Below are 18,908 nucleotides of genomic sequence, written 5' to 3'. Positions count from 1 at the left end.
AACATTATACAAGCGTTAATTAGATTAAGTTATTGAGATTTCAGAATATAGGTAATAATGACCAATATTTGAGTTCTAGTCTCTTTGAAGCTTTGAATGTAGGGCATAGTGACCTGCTTTTTCATGCATGTGGTGTTGTTAATAAGTGCATTTGTCATTTTCGCTTATTGTAAGAATTGATTTGGAGAACCACGAGAAGGTCTGACAATCAAAAAGAGGAAACTGCTTTTGTACTTTTAAACCAGGAGTTTCATTTCTTTGACTAAAAACTTGCAGCTTTTTCAAATTTACTTTTTAAGGAAAGATCCTTTTGAATATTTGAAATGTCCCTTTAACCAATTAAAGAACCAAATGAATTTTTCTTTGGAAAAATCAGAACATACATGTAAGCTGTATTGTTGTAATTGTATTCAGCATTACATGTATAATTACCTTCTTTAGTTGACAACATTTAAGTAAATTAGTATAACAATATAGTTAAAGAGAAAGTTTATGAGGACAATGGCACTTAACAGGTTAAGCTTGGTAAATAGTTAAAGGTACTCATAAAGCAGGGAGGGGCTCTGGTCCATGAACAGCTCAACAATACATCAAGTTTCCTAATTGCTACCTAATCTGACCCTATGGGTACTTTCTTTCTAAGCTCCTGACATGACTGCAAATAACAGTGTAATGCATTTATCCATTGCCCCGGGGCCAAATGACTAATAGGTGTTAATTTTATTATTATTATTATTATTATTATTATTATTATTATTATTATTATTTCTTAGCAGACGCCCTTATCCAGGGCGACTTAGAATTGTTACAAGATATCACATTATTTTTACATACAATTACTTTTTTTTTTTTTACACATTATTTTTATATGAATCAATAGCTGTAAAGAACAAACGTTGAAGGACACCTGACAATCAATCCATTTGTTTTGTGCCACACATATGGCATTCATGGATTTACAGACTTCAGTAGACAGACATAAAATGTAGGATTGTATCCATTTGATATGTTTTGCAGACCACGACCAAGTCATATGCCGGTATTTAAAAGCCCACAATTTCAACCAAAATGCTGAATATCATTTTTATAGTTAGAACTTGCAGATATATGCTAAAAAAGAAACCAATTACTGTAATTACACCATCTGCCTCCAACAGGAAACCTTTGTACAGGCTATGAAACGCATTTTTTTTAAATAAAGTTTTCTGTGCTATGTTTTTAGGGAGAAAAAAACAAAACAAAAAACATTGCATGGATCAGTTTTATTTATGCATGGGTCCCACTTAGTTCCTTTCCTGTGAAGCAGCCCGCCGCTGTTGTTTTCTGGGATTAGAATGCACGGTTCTTGTTTGTAAACCCAAGCGGCCCACGCCCAGGGAGAGGGTCAGTCACACCAGCACGCACGCGCAAAGCTCTCTTTGGTGTCAAACATGGCTGTGCTTTTGGGATAAAGAAAAATGCTGAATTGTCTTGACGGAGCTACCAAATTCATCCAAACATGGCGAGGCTGGTTGATTATTTGATTGTCGTGGGATATGACCATGAAAAGACTGGTGAGTTTGCGAAGGCGCCCGATGTAATAACTAGGTGGGCAGCGCTGTATCTGCAAGGAGCCTGGGGTTTCCTCAGGGCCGTTGTCAGTGGGACAGGGTACTGTGAAATTGTTTTAAATACAGAAAATGTGGAATGCAATAAAACATTATTTGGAAGCGTTGGTAGACAAAATAATTGCTAAAATCTGTTGCTTCTAACTGATAACTTGAAAGTTTTTACAGGAACAAATCCCCCTGTCACATCCTGAATGAGTAATGAATGACGTGCAGGGATTGTCTAGCCTCGAGTTCAATTGAAAAGAAACAGCAAACGCGGGATTTTCTTTGCATTAGGGCTCTGTCTTGCTATTAAAATGGTTTGCTGCAATGAATAGAATGTTAGAACTTGTAACACACTGTTGTTTTGTCAACATTCTCTGCATTTACACGACTCGCTGTATGCAGCGTATGTTTCTGTGAATCATAACATGAACAGCAGCCAATTAACATGGGAACTAAAGGATACAATTTTCTCTTGTTTCATATTCATTATATATGCATACTTCTCCTTTGCTTAGGCACTCAAACAAAGTCAAAATAATGGTAGCTCAGGTAATGCAGGTCATTTAAAGTGTTCTTCGTGCTCAGATGCCTTTATTTAGATATCTGAATGGTGATGTTTCAGTAATGGCCAATATGTTCATTTAATCTTTTGTATTGCATTTATGTAGCAACAGCTCTTCTCATGTGATCTGTATCACGTTTATGTAAAAGTCCTTACAACGTCTAATGAAAAAGATAATACCCTCAGGTGCAACTATATAACTGAACCTGCCAATTATTCTGATGCAGTCCAGATGCATTTTAACCATTAAACAATTTTACTAAAAAATAATTTGTACTACAATACCGTATGAATGCAGCGAGATACATTTGAACACTGCTGTATACATAGATTTATCCTGTAACTGAACTGGAGGGCAAACGTGCTTGATGAAAATTAAAGTACAATAAATTACACCTCCAAAAAGATATGTGCTTGTAAACTTGACAGTGTATGACCTTATATTCATTTGTCTCCTGACGGGTGCTGAGGGTTTCTGCATGACAGGATGATTGCAAATGAGCCACCACTACCAAGCAGTTTTGGAAACAAGTGAAGCATGTGCATTGCATGGTGTTTTCCAATTATAAATGTGGGTCAGTGCTAATGAATATTAAGTGTTTCGTTAATTTGGTTAGGTTACACAGCTGCCCTATAAGGATACAGGCAGATATGGTATTGTTGATGTCAGAATTGTACTCCCCTATGGGTAGTTTTCTTTCAAGGTGTATGAAGTTGCACACATTTCGGTTTCACTTTCTACAACTAAACGTTTTAGCCAGTGAAATTTTAAACTAAACTGAATCGTTTGCCTGTTAATGTATTAGTTCATTTTAGTATGCTCTATGCTTACTAAATTGGTAACAGTTTTAGTTCTATGGAGTTTAATGAGGCGTTTCCAGATTGTGTTTAATTGTTAGTCTGACACAGTTAGTAAGTATGTTTAGTGTAAACGGATCCCTTTATTTAATAGTTGTTCGTGTACACGTTTACATGTATTTGTAAATGCAGACACCCTTGTTCTGATAGTTTGTGTTTTGTTTGTAAATTCATTTATTCTATTAACCTCCAAACTGTGTTGCTTCAAAGCTTTGTCATTGCATGTGAGTTTGAGCCATTCAGGGTTTTGTTGTGAGCAGAAGGAAATTTAGCTTTGGTGGGTGTAATACAGTCACAGTAAAACCTAGAGCACCTCATACTCTTATGCAAGTTTTATTTTTTTATTTTCATCCCTGTCCAAATAATTCCATAAACATGTTAGTTCCAATTGCTGTATACTGTAGGTCTCAAATACTAAAACACCCCAACTGCAATGACATTACTTTCACACAATTAGTGCTTTTGAATGTTTATTTCCGCATTTAATTAACAGGTGAATGTTGGTTGAAATAATCAATCGGTGCCTGTGGCTCTTACAAATATTGAATACATTCTAGCGAGCCAATTTGTTAACAAGTTGCATAAAATAATGCCTCCGTTCCCTCTAAGACTTTCATTTAGTTAGCCACTGTGGCTAAAGTAACTTAAAATGACAGTAATGTTATTGCACTGATTCTGACATTAAAACTCAATAAATCATAGTGAGACGAAATTGTTCCTCTTTCGAATCCACTCTCTTACTGTTTCCAAAATATGTTTCAGCACATTTTGATAGCAAACAACGAAAAAAAATAACACAGAAAAAAAAAAAACTAAGCTGTGATCTTTTGAAGCTGCGTGTTTCTGGTCTGCCGTCTGTGAAAAGGTGTGTTTGAATCCAGGACTGCTTCACCTCCCTAGTATCACGTTCATATTATAGTTTTTTGTACATGGGTGACTGGTATTTCTTGGGCTTTCGGAACATGATTCTGGTAATTTGTCTGTACAATTGTTTTTTATAACATTTTTTTCCATTTGGATGCCATGTGTTTTTTGGTTTTTTTTGAACAAGCAGCGCCGTATGCTGACTGTTTCCAATTAGAGCCCCTGTCCTCCCGCCAAACACAACGTTTGTGACATGCATATGTGATCAAGCTAAAGGGCTTTCATTGGGTGAAATGAAATCAAACTAAACAGTCTGTATTGATTCATCTACCAGCACACGTTGAATGTGCTGGCAGTCTTACACAAGTACATTTTCCAAAGCCTTTGCCATCGTGGCGAAGTTGGGGGAAAATATTTGAGCCACAAGGGGAAACGTTTCGCTTGTGGCGACGTGGCGAGCGGCTAGCGGGAACGTAGACTGCATGTGATTTGAATATTGTGAAGCATTAGACGTAATGCTGTTATTGTGGACAAGGTTACCTTTGCAGTTAAAGTTAGGCTTATATGTTGAGGTTTAAATATTTTAACTACTTTTTTTGTCAGTATTGTTAAGCTGTGGTCTCTTATTTATTCCACACATTTTCACTGTAGTTTTCCTCTGTAATCATGATACAGTAGGATTGTGCTGGCCGCCTTCTCTGGGACCTGGGCCCAGATTAAATCACATTTATTGCGACGCTATAGCTAATATAAAGTATAGCAATGGCACCGCTGTAAATCTTGAATGAGTCCAGGCCCTGGTTAGAACTGGTTAGAGTTTTAAAAGGGGTTGTTCTGATTAAAACATAAGCATTGTCATTGCCATTAAAGGAAACTGGAACAAGTTGTACCTGCTGTGTCTGAAAGTGAGATATAACTTACTGCAGTATCTGATTCTTGCTTTATCATGCACTGGCTTTTAAACACTCTAGATGTGTGTCATGCTTCAGGCAGAAGGAAACGCTTTGTAAATGGAAGATACTGTTTTTATTCTCAGCAGGTGCAACGGATAGGATTTGATTTTTAAAAAGTGCAGTTGTATGTTGAAATGTAAGGTGGTTTGTGAATCAGTCTCATTGCAGATGTATTCAGTATACAGTAGGACCCGAAAAAGAAAGAGCGTAGATTTGGTTTCCGAGACAAATGCAACGGGAAGTGGCGAGACCCTGAGGTTTCCGTGTGAAAATGTGGTATTTGAGGACACAGATTTTCATCTCTGTGGTTTTGTAATTTCAGGCTAAAGTCTGCAGTTGTTATGGACATCGACTTCAGTTAGGCTATTTTATAAACACATGGCTGTGAAATCCTGTCTACTCAAAGCATAATAGAAATTGAAGTTTCTTAGATTACATGATGTTAAATAAGATCTAAATTCTGTTCATATAGTTTATTTTTTTATTTTTATTATGTCTCAATCCTAACATTCCAGCTGATGTAAAACTTTTGGCCAGAGCTGTAGGTAAAATAGGTTATAATTATTATTATTTTTTTTAAATGGTACTGGTACAAAAAAGTACAGAAAAACAAATACTAATCTGCTGTTATTTTTAGCAAAATCTAAACGATTCATGCTAAAATTACCTTGTGCAATCGGACAACATACCCATTGTTTAATGCTTAATTAAATGCTAAGGGTTATTTAGATTTAAATGGGTCAAATGGATTAGAGGTCAGTATAGGCAATTATATTCTAAAGCAATAACAAGCTGTTTTTAATTGTTTTTCACTAGACTAACAGTTTGCCTTCTTTGTAGAGTGCTGTGGAAGACCAATACTGTATTCATACTGTAACTGAAGGATAAGGATTTTATAAACCCTGGTAAAAAATAAGTTTCCTTTCTGTAGAGACCAATCTTTAAAATAAAAAATTAACTGGGAGGAGTCACTTCTGTGACGGTTAAACGCGTGTGACGCATATCTGATTATTTCATTTTGGCCCGTTCCAACCCTTGTCCATTTTTCAGTGAACACAAAAAAGATACAATGTCAAAAATACATATCTGAAAGGACTGTGTTTTAAAATAAGTAGGCTTCCATTTAGATGTACTGTATTGGTTTTGTTGGTACAGTACTATATTTAACAGAAGTATTTTAATTCAGAACGATATGATTCTGAAAATGTCACTTGCCAAAAGAGAAGACACGTGGATTGTAATACAGTACATACTTTTAAGTCTGTTGCATATTATAGCAGTATTTCAAATTCCTCATTAACGACCCAACAGCAAAATGAAATAAAAATGTTACCCATGCACAAAACTGCGTACAACGTAAAAAGGTAATGCAATTTAGCAAAAGATTTATAAAAAAAAAAAAGGTTTCCAGAATTAACAGTATCCAAAGTCAGTATTCAAAATTGCAGAATATAGTGCTCGATAAGGCCCTAATGTCACAGTTCACTTGCAAATGAAAATGCACAAAAACAACTAAAGAGCACAGAAAAAAAAGACATCACAGCATCTAAAATTGTTTAATGATTAACTGTTACATTACCGTAGCTGGTCTCGTTTGCTTTGTTTTGGCTGCATTTTCGTCATGTGAAACTGGAGGAAGCGCTGTGTAACTGCACAGAGTCGGAAATCGCGTGTGACGGGTAAGTGCATAAATTTGTTACGTATATATATAATGGGAATTTATTTTATTCTTAATACAAGGGCGGTAAAACGCGACTGACGTGTATCTGGGTAACGGATATCCAAGTGCTGACTGTATCGTGAATGTAACTAAATGAGGTGCAGATGGTGGAATGCGCCACAACAAAGCTAACACGTAAAGTGCTTGATTTGAAGCCAGTCCTTGATAGAATCCGTGCATGCTACGTCAGTTAACCAATTCCTGCATTATACAGGAAGTACTACCAGCAACCAAATGCTTGGAATAGAAATATTGCTGTTACTGGAAAGCACCACTGTTGGTCATTCCAAACACCATGCTGCACTAGTTCTAAGAAATATGCACAGGCAATTGATCCATTGTGTTTTGCTTGTGTGCCCAAATCTTGATGACAGAAATAAACAGTTTGAATGACAAAACAGGAAAGCTAGCACACTTTTCTAATACACTCAGAAGGCTCTATTGGGAAAATTATGTAACGTTGCTAATGAAAGAAGTATGAGTTGTGTAAATTAAATTTTCATGATGTTGTTGTCTTGTGTGAGACCATTGGGTCTTTTGGTTCAAATAAATCACTGCCCGATAGTGATTTAACGTAGACCTAAACACCTCTTTTTACTGATATTTTTGTTTAATAAATTGAAATTGTTGCATAGCAACCAAATAATTCCATAAACATGTTAGTTCCAATTGCTGTATACTGTAGGTCTCAAATAATAAGTTTTGGATGAAATAAGCCTGTATATTAATTAAAATATTTATATGGTACTATTCTAGGATAAAAAAAAAAAAAAAAAACACGTTTGCAAGCCTTACTTTCAGGTAGACTGGCACTTCCTTGGTTCTGTCTCCTGAATGTAACCGCTCAAAGTCTTATTTCCGGTCGTTAACCAACCATCTACCATAATGACCGGCCCCAAAGGCTTTATTAATGCATGTCGCACATAACATGAGCGTCTATAAAAACAGCTCCTACTGTTTGGAATGGAAGTGCCTGACAGGTGAGAGTTGTAGTATTATTTTGTTAGCTATAGTACAACCACGTTAACTGTTATTGTTCACTTTGTATACCTCTTAAACGTGGTACCCGGGGTGTGCCAATACTCATATTATCCCAATATTTACCTTTAATCCTTTTAATACTAACTTTCTTATTTTTGCAATGAGGTGTAATAAATAGGGTTTAAAATGTACTGACAGGTTGGATCTGGGCATTCAAATTGTCAGATTCCTTGTGATACTTGAGTCCCTCTCAAATGTATTTTGAGAAGAAACCTTAAGGTGTTAAGAAGTATTTGTTGGCAGATATATATATATATAAAAAAAAAACATTCATTTAATGTGTTGATTTCAAAACAAGAAAAGCTGACCTCCAATAGCATTTAAATGCTGCATTTAGTGTTTTAAAAGCAGAGTGGAAGCAAATTTTCCTTTCATCCTGGGGGCTGATATTTTTGCTGCCATACTGCCATACCGGGGCAAAAACTTGACAATGAAAAATGTTGCAAAACTAACAAATGCAACTGATTTGTCACGTAAACGTGACCTAACTCAAGAGCTGCCGCTGTGGAAACTGGGGCATGCAGAAACTGGGACAACCCCTGTAAAGCGCTTTGTGATGGTGGTCCACTATGAAAGGCGCTATATAAAAATAAAGATATTATTATTATTATTATTAAATGTACATGCAGACATAATTAAGAGTAATACACTGTATTTGGCAGGCATTTATTAATGGAGAACGTTCCTGATTAGACACATGCTTTACCATGTGCCAGTATAGGTTTGTACAGTATATAATTCATATATAACTCATGTCAGGTTCCTAAAACTACAGAGTAACCAATAAAAGAAAAGGGTATAAATGTAAAAAACACAATGTATTGTTACCCAACAAGGAATGTCACGTCTACAGAAGCACCAGTGACCCTGTAGAAGAGTTTGGGGGATATGGAGGTTATGGGAATTTGGGAATGGATCAGATTGGTGGGGAGGGGATAGGGGTCTCCAGGGGTTATAAAAGCTGTTTTGTAATAGTGGTGGACGTGACAGGGTCAGCAAGCCCTGGGATCCCTCCTACAGTTCCTTTATTCTCAGAAAAAAAGAAAAATCAACACTACGCAAAAAGTTATTTAATTGCAGAATATGTAAACAGTGCCGGCCTTGAGCTTTAACTCTTGAGTTATTCTTTGAAGACAAATAACAAGTCTTGGTTCCTGTTTAAGCGAAATCGGTAGTTTGCAATTTAGTAGGTTACTAGAGCCACGAGAACTAAAAAACAGCACTGTAGCATATCAACTGCACTTCTAAATACAGCAGTAACATGAAATATTAAGAATCGCATTTTGAAGGTACAGTTTATAATGTACATGCAATTTCCTTCTATATCAATAGGTTCTCTACATTTTTTCCCCCTGTAATTCTGGTATTCTTTCAAAAACAACTTCCCAGAATTGTAGAGCTTTAAGAGCAAGCTTCCCCCTGTGTGCAAGAGAACAGCTAGTACACTACCGAAGACAGGGAAATGCGTATCTGGCTGTGTTGGTTCTTTACATTGGTTTTAAAGAAGTAGAGGTATTAAAGGGAAACCTTCACAATAATAGGCTTAAATAGAGCCTTGCACTACTTGACAGATTCTCTTTGTTGAAAACCATTTCCGGTTCTGTTTTAGCATTTCAAATGTTGATAAACTGCTCAGTGAGAACTTCCAGACACCATGCATACAGTAGCACCTGTTCACTCTATGTTACTGTTGCTGGCGGGAACTGCTGGTAAATGTTGAGAGCTTCTACACTGTCTGTTTATCCCTTTATACTGTATTCCAGAGGTTCTCAAACACTATTGTTTGGGTTACCCCTTTTTAAAAACAGTTTTGAATTGGGGACCCCCAGCTAAAAACTGAGGTATAAGAAAATCACAAACTAGTCAGAACTTTCAAGCAGTGAACATTCTATTCCAGTAGGATTAACTTGAGCGATGGTTATATGCTTTATTAGTAGTAAACTCAACATGGCTGGAACATTTCAGCAAATTGAGCAATTTGTTTTGAGGATATCTAGGAAGTTAAGACTGTAGGTCAAATTGGAAGAAGGTTTTTAGTATGAGGTTTCTGTAAAAGACAAAGGAAAACAATAGCAACTATGTGAACATACAGCTCTTTGCTGCTTTATGAGCATTAGAAAATACTACTGTAGTTCTGAATGTTAGTTTCAGCTACCTGTTAGAAAAAGATGCAACAGTATTTTAAGATCGCAAATATGATGGGGTTGCTGTATTACAAAAACATTTGTTTTTCTTAAGGTGTTCTTTAAAAGGGTTTAAGATGCACGTTCTTTAAACACAGTAGAGCTCAATGTTTAGCTGGCTGGGGACAGCAGTTCATCTTTAGCTTCCTGGCAGCTGTATTGGTGACTGGGAAATTCAGTTAATTGACTCATTAAGTGGAGTTTGGCTGTCATATTTAGCAATAAATCGAAGTTTGCCATTTAAAACCAGATAGTTTGTAGCCTATGTATAAAAAACGTAACTGGCTGGGGGGGGGGGGGGGGGGGAACAAATCTACATTTACTTTGTTGTTGTTGGTTGGAACTCATTTTTATTTTAGACAGTGTCTGTACATTGGTTTATAGATATAGAAAAGGAATTATAACATTTAAAAACTGAAGGGAAAAAAACACATTACTTGCTGTGGGGAAAACACTACCACATGCTTATATTGTTTCCATAATGGTGGTAGACATTAGATCTTGTCTGTAGAAGTTTTGACTTTTAGAAAATTGTGTTTTTTATTAACAGGTACCTTTGGGGAAAACGACAGTGTAGAGTTTTGTTCAATATTTTTAATTATTCTTTATCAACAGATTGCCTGTCTTCAGTCATTTCCCTTGCGATGCTTTCTAATTTTTTTAAAACAGTCCTGCTGGCCTCACAGGACTGCAGTGTGTCTTCTCTTGTAGATGTTGCCAAGTGTTTAAAAATGTGTTTTAAAAGAAGTGATTGAAAAGAGTTGCATTTTAACCTAACATACCAGCGCATTGTTTCTAAATTCCAAATGGTGAAATTCATGGGAAAAAAGCTGTAATGAAAAACAGACTTGAATAACTTAAGTGTAGAATGCTATGACACGGGTTATTTTTTATTGATTTTTTTTTTTTTTTTTTTTTTTTAATTAGTAGTCTGCAATTATTTAATTATTTTCTCCCAATTTAGAATGTCCAATTATTTTTAGGCTCAGCTCACTGCTACCACCCCTGCGCTGACTCAGGAGAGGCGAAGATTAGCACAATACACCACTATTGGAATGGAGTTTAAAAGTTACAGTTCTGAAAGGAACATTCTGTAGATTTTTGCAAAGCACCTACATTTGAATCCCACAGAATAAGAATACAGCACTGTGGAGTGTGTGTGTTTTAGGGTTGTGGGGGCGGGGGTGCATTATAAAATGAAGAGTAAATCATAAAGTGAATGCGTGACTCGGGGAAACCCCAACAAAAAAGTGGCAAATGCGTAACTGATCAGTTATGTGAACTACAATACTGTAAGTTACATTTTAGTTCTGAGTTTCAATGTTACTGTAGCTTGGAATGGTATGCATAAGTGTACTTTGGCCATTTAACCTGTTCTAGAGAACAAATGACTCGTAGCCAATACATTGCTTCTTCCACTAACACAGTTAATATATGAGAGTGTTATCTTAATCCAACTGAAAACTCTGTTTATTCACAGTTTTGTTTTTCCAGCTTGTGCTGTAGCGTTGACACTCATTTTACACAAACAGTTTGTAATTGGTGTCTATTTACTGCACTCTACTGTTAATCCTTCTGTGCATGGTGGCCTCCCCTCCTTACTCCTGCTTGCCACAAGGCCCACCTGTGAGCCAGTACTTGCAGCAGGTAGAGGGTATACAGTAGGTGACACTTTCAAGCATTGTTCAGGAAGCAAAGTGAAACATTGTATTTGCATTTTATAAGAAACACCTACTATATACTGTACAGTGAATATTTTCTGTACCTTTATTTTTAAGGCATTACTTACTGTAGCAAGTCCCCTCAACCCCTGAAAAGTATAAATTACAGTCTTTTAAATGGCAACTTTAGTTCTGAGTGTGATGCATGTTTGTTTTCCTGCATTTTTTGTCTCCGTTCCAAACACTTCAAAAGAATCCTGTGCAAGCAAGCCCTGTGCTTTTGAGAACTGTTGCCAGTTTGCCTCTTCTACTGTGGCAGGATGCCTTCCAGCCTGATGTATTTGAGGCTTCTTGGATAGGGCAGACACCAGTCTTAAGAAACAAAGAGCAAATTCCTTTTAAAACATTCTCAAGATTTAGTAGCCCCCTATTTAATTTCTAACACCCTTTAACTCATGTATATATGGTGATAAGAGTTTCATTTGGCAAGTACAAGTTGAAAGTAAAGACTTCCTGGCCAGACACTTTGCTCATGAGCTGCTTTCGGCTTTTAGATTTACGAGTAGAATCAACAGCACCTTTATTTTAATGAGCCTCATGATAGACTGGCGCTCTGCATACATTTCAGCATACCCTTGCCCTGGAATGCTCACAGTCTGTGGCACATTGCTTTTTGGCTCATTGATTTTACCGAAGTGTTTTGAACTCTTAGTACTCTTTCCTCCTACACGACATGATCCTGTGGTTTGCAGTGTTGTTCAAATCTCTCTGCCAGGTGAGATGAAACTACAGATTTTCAACTCTGATTGTAATTGCTGGCTCTTAACTAAGCAGTTCTAATCAAATCCACTTGTTTTAAGTCACTCATGATAATGAACTTTAATCTTTTTTAGAGTAGCTGTTTTGGCTTTCAGTTGTTCTTCATGATTGCATACAGGGATTTAATTGAAAAACACAATTTGCTAAACAGTTGGTTTTATGGGTTGGTTAGTAGGCTAAGGGTATAAAAATGACAATATATATATATAAACACTGGCAGATGTGTTCCCATATTTTATTTTTTACACGCAGTAAACATTTTAACAAAATCTTTGCTTCCAGCTTTTACAAAACAGTAAACAGGGTTGCATTCTTTACAGAATCTGGAAACTTTATTTGAGTATCTTAAACCAGACTGAAAAATGAGCTTCAGACCATTCTACAAGTACTCCTCTTTCTCTTCACAAAATGTAATACATCTGTCTTCTGATTTTTTTTTCTAAAACAAGACATTGCCAGAATGTCATGCCATAGTCGGATCTTTTTGGTTCTCTATGTATTGTAAAAAGCTGGTGCATTGCTATTGACATTAATCTGCAACACATTTCATGAGGTCTGTCTCCTTCTTAGCAGGGATTTTTCTGTAGAATAAAAATGTTTGGACTGTAATGCATAATTTACCAGGGCTTCCTGTTTATCGCCTAGAATGGTAGGACCTTTTAGCTGTCCTCAGATGTACACCCAGTACAAGTCTCCTTTAATTCTGCATATCTGAGTGCCATACAGTACGCCACGTGTGGGAGAAGTCATGGAAGCATTGTAATGTGATCAGACTGGAGCATCTTCTCAGGTGGAGTTCAGCTGTCAGGGCTTGATGTTGGTTGTAAAGGTAGACATTCTGGTTTTGCAAGAAGGACGTGTACCCAGAATGAGTTTTGTTTTCGGATTCCCATTGAAAGCTGTGGAAGAGACACAATAATTGATTGGTTCCCATTTACTTGGTGGAGCATGGACAGACAGGATCTGCCTGTTGTGCCAGTATATTATTCATGTGGATCAGTCCTTTATTTCTGGTGTACCGATTCAGAATAAGCTCATTCTCTACAGTATGTCTATAATGTAAAGAAAACTGTTCATCTTTCTGTTTTCATGGTAAAACTGCCTAAAAACTGGGAAGCATTTCTTATGAAAACCAACACTTGTTCCTGATAATTGCATACAGTAATCTGTAATATTTCAGGGTAAAACTGAAACACAGTTCTCCGGATATGGAACTGAAACTAAATTGTGCTATTGAATTTGAGATTCTTGTCCTTTTTGTCTCTTTATAAACCTATAATAAAGGGAATGGGGTAAGGTAGCCTGTAAGTCTTTCTGTAGCGCACCTGTCACTGGCCTTTGCCAAACTTGGTCGGGGAGTGACGTAAAAATGACGAGAGTCAGACAATAATTTTCAGCTGATGGTTATGAACAATAAGCAAAGCCAATAAAGACTTGATTTACGTAATGGATTGTTTAGATAACTACGAGAAGATAAATGAAAACCTTTCTAGGAGAAGGAACATCTGCTTTTATATTGGCAAATAAATTTGACTGTTGTAGTTGGCTTGGAAACTCTTGCATGTGTAATAGAACAAAGTAATCCAGTCCAGAGTGAAAATACAATAATATATGTAATATAAGTGAACCAGGTGGCAGGAAGATGGAATTGATACTAGTGTTAGGGTACTGTATCTCTTTTGCTGTAGTAAAGGTTTATGCCAGCCTCTGCATTTTAATGATACATGTTAATATAGATTTGAAACAGAGAAACAAAACAAAGTGCTGCAAAGATAAATAATTATAACAGCCATCTTGGCAAATAAATGCCTTTGTTTTCTTTTCTTTTAAACAAATGTTTTTGAACAGTACAGTGTACCTGTATTGTACTCTGTTTTTTCTATTGTGAATTAAATGCACACCAGTCTCAGTTTATTCAGTAGGGATGAGGGGAAGTGGTTTGGAGAAAAACGTACGCAACAATTGGCTGTTCTTCTCCACTCCCAAACCACACCCAATCTGTATATTTTGTACTTCTCTGAACTTCCCCGTTATTCTTAAGGTTTATCAGCTTCGGGGAACTTACTAACTTACTGTCCTGTCAGCAAAGCTTAGGCATGGATAGCTGTACACGTTTCTAGGTATTTTATTTGAGTGAGGTGGACATTTAAAAAAAAAAAAAAAAAATTAAATAAATAATAATATTATAAATTCAAAATATGCAGACCCCTCCTGTAATTATCCACTGAAACACAGAATGTTATGATAAAATGTATTTGAATTATTGACACCTCAGACTAAAGATATATTGTGTTTTCAACCTCCAGTGGACTAAGATTATTTATTTATTTATTTATTTATTTATTTATTTATTTATTTATTTTCTCCAAGCAGACCAAAAATGAATTGATTTCATGTTTTAAGTTTGTCAGTTTTATACTGTGTTTCCAGTCCAGGGAAGTTTCGGTGCTATGTGTTCTTACTTATGGAAAGCGTTTCTATGAACTGGCCCTAGACCAGTCCATGAAGTTCATAGAGTCCTGTACAAAGTGTCACTCCACTCTGAACATCAGATCACGTGGTGTGCTGGTTAAAAACACTGACCTGAAGAGGTACAGTACCCATGCTTCTTAAAAACATTCATCTTAGCATTTTCCATTCGATTGGAATTAATGTGCATGAATCCTGTTGAAATCCCCTTAATTATATGACTTTACAAACAGAGCATGAAGAATGTACTGTATTGCCGCTCCACTCCATTTTAAACCAACATGCTTGAGAGGTTGTCAGAATACCAGCGAGTTCATGGTTAGGGAAGGTTTGTTGCAGATACAAGTAGCACATCATTTATTTTGTTAGCAAATGAGCTGAGGTTTTCTGTACTGTGCTGTAGCCTACAAAAAAAAGAAAGAAAAGCAGTTTGATCTTTTTACTTGCAAGAGTTCTAAATAGAAACTTCTAGATTTTCAATTACTGTATGTGACAATATAAATACACATGTAATACTTTATACCAGGGGTCTACAACCCGAGTCCTGGAGAGCTACAGGGTCTTCTGGTTTTCATTTTAACGAGCTCTGTTACTTAATTGAACCAATTCTTGGCTTAATTAGTCAGGATTAACATGCATTCCAGATCGTTAGCCATTGATGATGCCATGTAAAGACACCTATAAAACCTGCAGGATTTGGGCTCTCCAGGACCAGGGTTGGACACCCCTGCTTTGAACCATACAATAAAATATATAAAATATAATGGTAAACTGCATTGTTTTTTTGTTATTGATTTGTCGCCAATATAAGCTCCAGCTAGAGATGTACTGTCCTCTGGGGATAACCAAATCTTTTACTCAGGAATGCTAAAGAGCTGTATACTTCATCCCGAAATACTCAACTGTAGGTCAAGTATGTAATATCTTCCTATTTCCCACTGCCAGCATCTTGCTCTGTCTCCAATTTGTTTGCTTGTGCAGAATTGGGAGACACATATAGTAAACAATTTTAAGACCCCTGTCAGAGATCTGGTGAATATCATCTTCGAAAAAAAAAAAGGTCATTACACTTCTGATTTGAAAAATATCCTCATTAGAGTTGAAACCGGATGATATGTGCAATACCTACATATGAACTTATGTAAGTTGAATATCATTTAGAAGTGCTTGTAGTTTTACTGTGGAGATTGACTATTAAGCATTCAGTGTTTGTAAGGAAAAATAACTAGAATCTGTGTATTCCCCATTTCTGAGTTGTTGTTGTTTAAGCTGTGATCTGGAATGTCAGTTTCCCCAGTCCTTGGCATACCTGTGAAGCTACACTGCCTCTTTGACCAAACATTATGATTAGTTGCAGTACACAGTGTGGGGTGTTGCTGTTCTGCATGGGTTTCTGGAATCAGCCATACAGTCCAACTGGGGAAATTATGTTTTTTTTGCACTTGTGGAAAAAAAAAAAAGAAGTTCCCATTATTTTCTATTACGTTAGGCATTCCTCTCTTAATTTAGTTTTAAAATGTTATTTGGGAATACAGTAGAAGCAAATATCATTTTACTGTGGTCAGACAATGTTTATCCTCCACGATGATTAAATATATATTTTAACCTTATCAAGCCTGCTAATCTCCGGAAGGGCCATGTCATCAGCATCAGACCCGTGTCTGGCAAATTTAAAATAAATTGTAGTTCTGGATGACCTCCAGGTTTACTTCTGCTGTGAAGCCCTTATTACATTACAAAAACAGTTCAGGAGCACTCTTCAGCTATTTTTATAAGAACATTGAATATCTGTGTCCATCAATTTGTATTACATTAGCATTTGAAAACCACTTATCTACAAGAATAAATGCAATTTTGTAATTTGTGAAACTTTAGTAACATATATATTTGTCAGCGCTCTAGCATACAAACAAAATAAATAAAAGCGGTTTGAACTTTTTAGAAGAAATTCTTGTTTCGAGTATTACAATTCTGTATGTTGTCATGTGCTGTAAGTGCTGTGGATTGATTGCTTTTTAAAATTAAAGCTGAACCTTTTTTTTTTTTTTTAACTGAAGCTCATTCATTAATCCCTCTGGAAATAAACGTGCTGTTTTATAAAGTCCCCCCCCCCACCCCCCCCCCCCCCACCCCCTTTGTTTTTATAAAAAGACCTGTTCAGTATTCTGTGCAGATTGAGAACTGTCTGCATGTTGAACTGTAAAGCAAATGAGGAAACTGTATATGCCTGGCCTCAGTAGTTTACATGTTGGTGGTTTAACTAATTATGTTTCTTATTGCTGGGGAATGTGCGTTATGACTTTAAATTTGTAAACAGAAGTGCACAACATGGGAATGGTATGCGACTTTCCATGGAAAAGAACAGGAATTAGGATTACTAATTTCCAACATTTAAACAAACATGTTTTACTTGTCGGTTATGGATAATACTGTAACTTGTAATCATCAATTTTACTCTGTTAGGTTTTACTTTAGTACATAGTAACTATGTTGTTGTGTGGTGGATGGCCAATTTAAATGGCCCTCGGATAGTCAGTCTGCATCTCCTATAAATGTTGGGATCTTGTAACGTAAATACTGGTGTGGAAACAGTATTATCCCCATCAAAGTGATTTGATGAAACTTGACATGGCCATTGGATCAAAGATAGTCCACATTAAGTTGTTTTTGCTAGATTTAAATAAGAATGCAAGATATACAGTACTGTGCAAAAGTTTTAGGCAGGTGTGTAAAAATGCTGTAAAGTAAGAATGCTTTAAAAAATAGACATATTAATAGATTATATTTATCAATTAACTAAATGCAAAGTGAGTGAACAGAAGAAAAATCTAAATCAAATCCATATTTGGTGTGACCACCCTTTGCCTTCAAAACAGCATCAATTCTTCTAGGTACACTTGCACAAAGTCAGGGATTTTGTAGGCATATAGTCAGGTGTATGATTAAACAATTATACCAAACAGGTGCTAATGATCATCAATTCAATATGTAGGTTGAAACACAATCATTAACTGAAACAGAAACAGCTGTGTAGGAGGAATAAAACTGGGTGAGGAACAGCCAAACTCAGCTAACAAGGTGAGGTTGCTGAAGACAGTTTACTGTCAAAAGTCATACACCATGGCAAGACTGAGCACAGCAACAAGACACAAGGTAGTTATACTGCATCAGCAAGGTCTCTCCCAGGCAGAAATTTCAAGGCAGACAGGGGTTTCCAGATGTGCTGTCCAAGCTCTTTTGAAGAAGCACAAAGAAACGGGCAACGTTGAGGACCGTAGACGCAGTGGTCGGCCAAGGAAACTTACTGCAGCAGATGAAAGACACATCATGCTTACTTCCCTTCGCAATCGGAAGATGTCCAGCAGTTCCATCAGCTCAGAATTGGCAGAAAACAGTGGGACCCTGGTACACCCATCTACTGTCCGGAGAAGTCTGGTCAGACGTGGCCTTCATGGAAGACTTGCGGCCAAAAAGCCATACCTCTGACGTGGAAACAAGGCCAAGCAACTCAACTATGCACGAAAACACAGGAACTGGGGTGCAGAAAAATGGCAGGTGCTCTGGACTGATGAGTCAAAATTTGAAATATTTGGCTGTAGCAGAAGGCAGTTTGCTCGCCAAAGGGCTGGAGAGCAGTATACGAATGAGTGTCTGCAGGCAACAGTGAAGCATGATGGAGGTTCCTTGCAAGTTTGGGGCTGCATTTCTGCAAATGGAGTTGGGGATTTGGTCAGAATGAATGGTCTCCTCAATGCTGAGAAGTACAGGCAGATACTTATCCATCATGCAATACCATTAGGGAGGCATCTGATTGGCCCCAAATTTATTCTGCAGCATGACAACGACCCCAAACATACAGCGAAAGTCATTAAGAACTATCTTCAGCGTAAAGAACAACAAGGAATCCTGGAAGTGATGGTTTGGCCCCCACAGAGCCCTGATCTCAACATCATCGAGTCTGTCTGGGATTACATGAAGAGAGAGAAGCAATTGAGGCTGCCTAAATCCACAGAAGAACTGTGGTTAGTTCTCCAAGATGTTTGGGCCAACCTACCTGCCGAGTTCCTTCAAAAACTGTGTGCAAGTGTACCTAGAAGAATTGATGCTGTTTTGAAGGCAAAGAGTGGTCACACCAAATATTGATTTGATGTAGATTCTTCTTCTGTTCACTCACTTTGCATTT

General features: G+C 36.8%; 1 protein-coding gene across 6 annotated transcripts in view; it reads left to right on the top strand.

Moving 5' to 3' along the window:
- The first annotated feature begins 1,289 nt into the window (after nt 1-1,289).
- LOC117432263 (myotubularin-related protein 13-like) overlaps nt 1,290-18,908 on the top strand; it is a 128,900-nt gene continuing 111,281 nt past the window's right edge. For 5 of the 6 annotated variants that reach the window (XM_034053937.3, XM_034053936.3, XM_034053935.3 and 2 more), the window contains exon 1: nt 1,293-1,553. In XM_034053937.3, coding sequence (XP_033909828.3) covers nt 1,499-1,553 — 55 coding nt within the window. In that variant the 5' untranslated portion in view covers nt 1,293-1,498. Of the gene's footprint in view, nt 1,554-18,908 lie in introns of all 6 variants that reach the window. The other variant, XM_059001736.1, reaches the window with a different exon arrangement.

This window comes from Acipenser ruthenus, chromosome 27 (genome assembly GCF_902713425.1).
Source record: "Acipenser ruthenus chromosome 27, fAciRut3.2 maternal haplotype, whole genome shotgun sequence".
NCBI lineage: Eukaryota > Metazoa > Chordata > Actinopteri > Acipenseriformes > Acipenseridae > Acipenser > Acipenser ruthenus.
The sequence above is the reverse complement of the archived record's forward strand: the minus strand, read 5'-3'. Positions and strand labels throughout refer to the sequence as shown.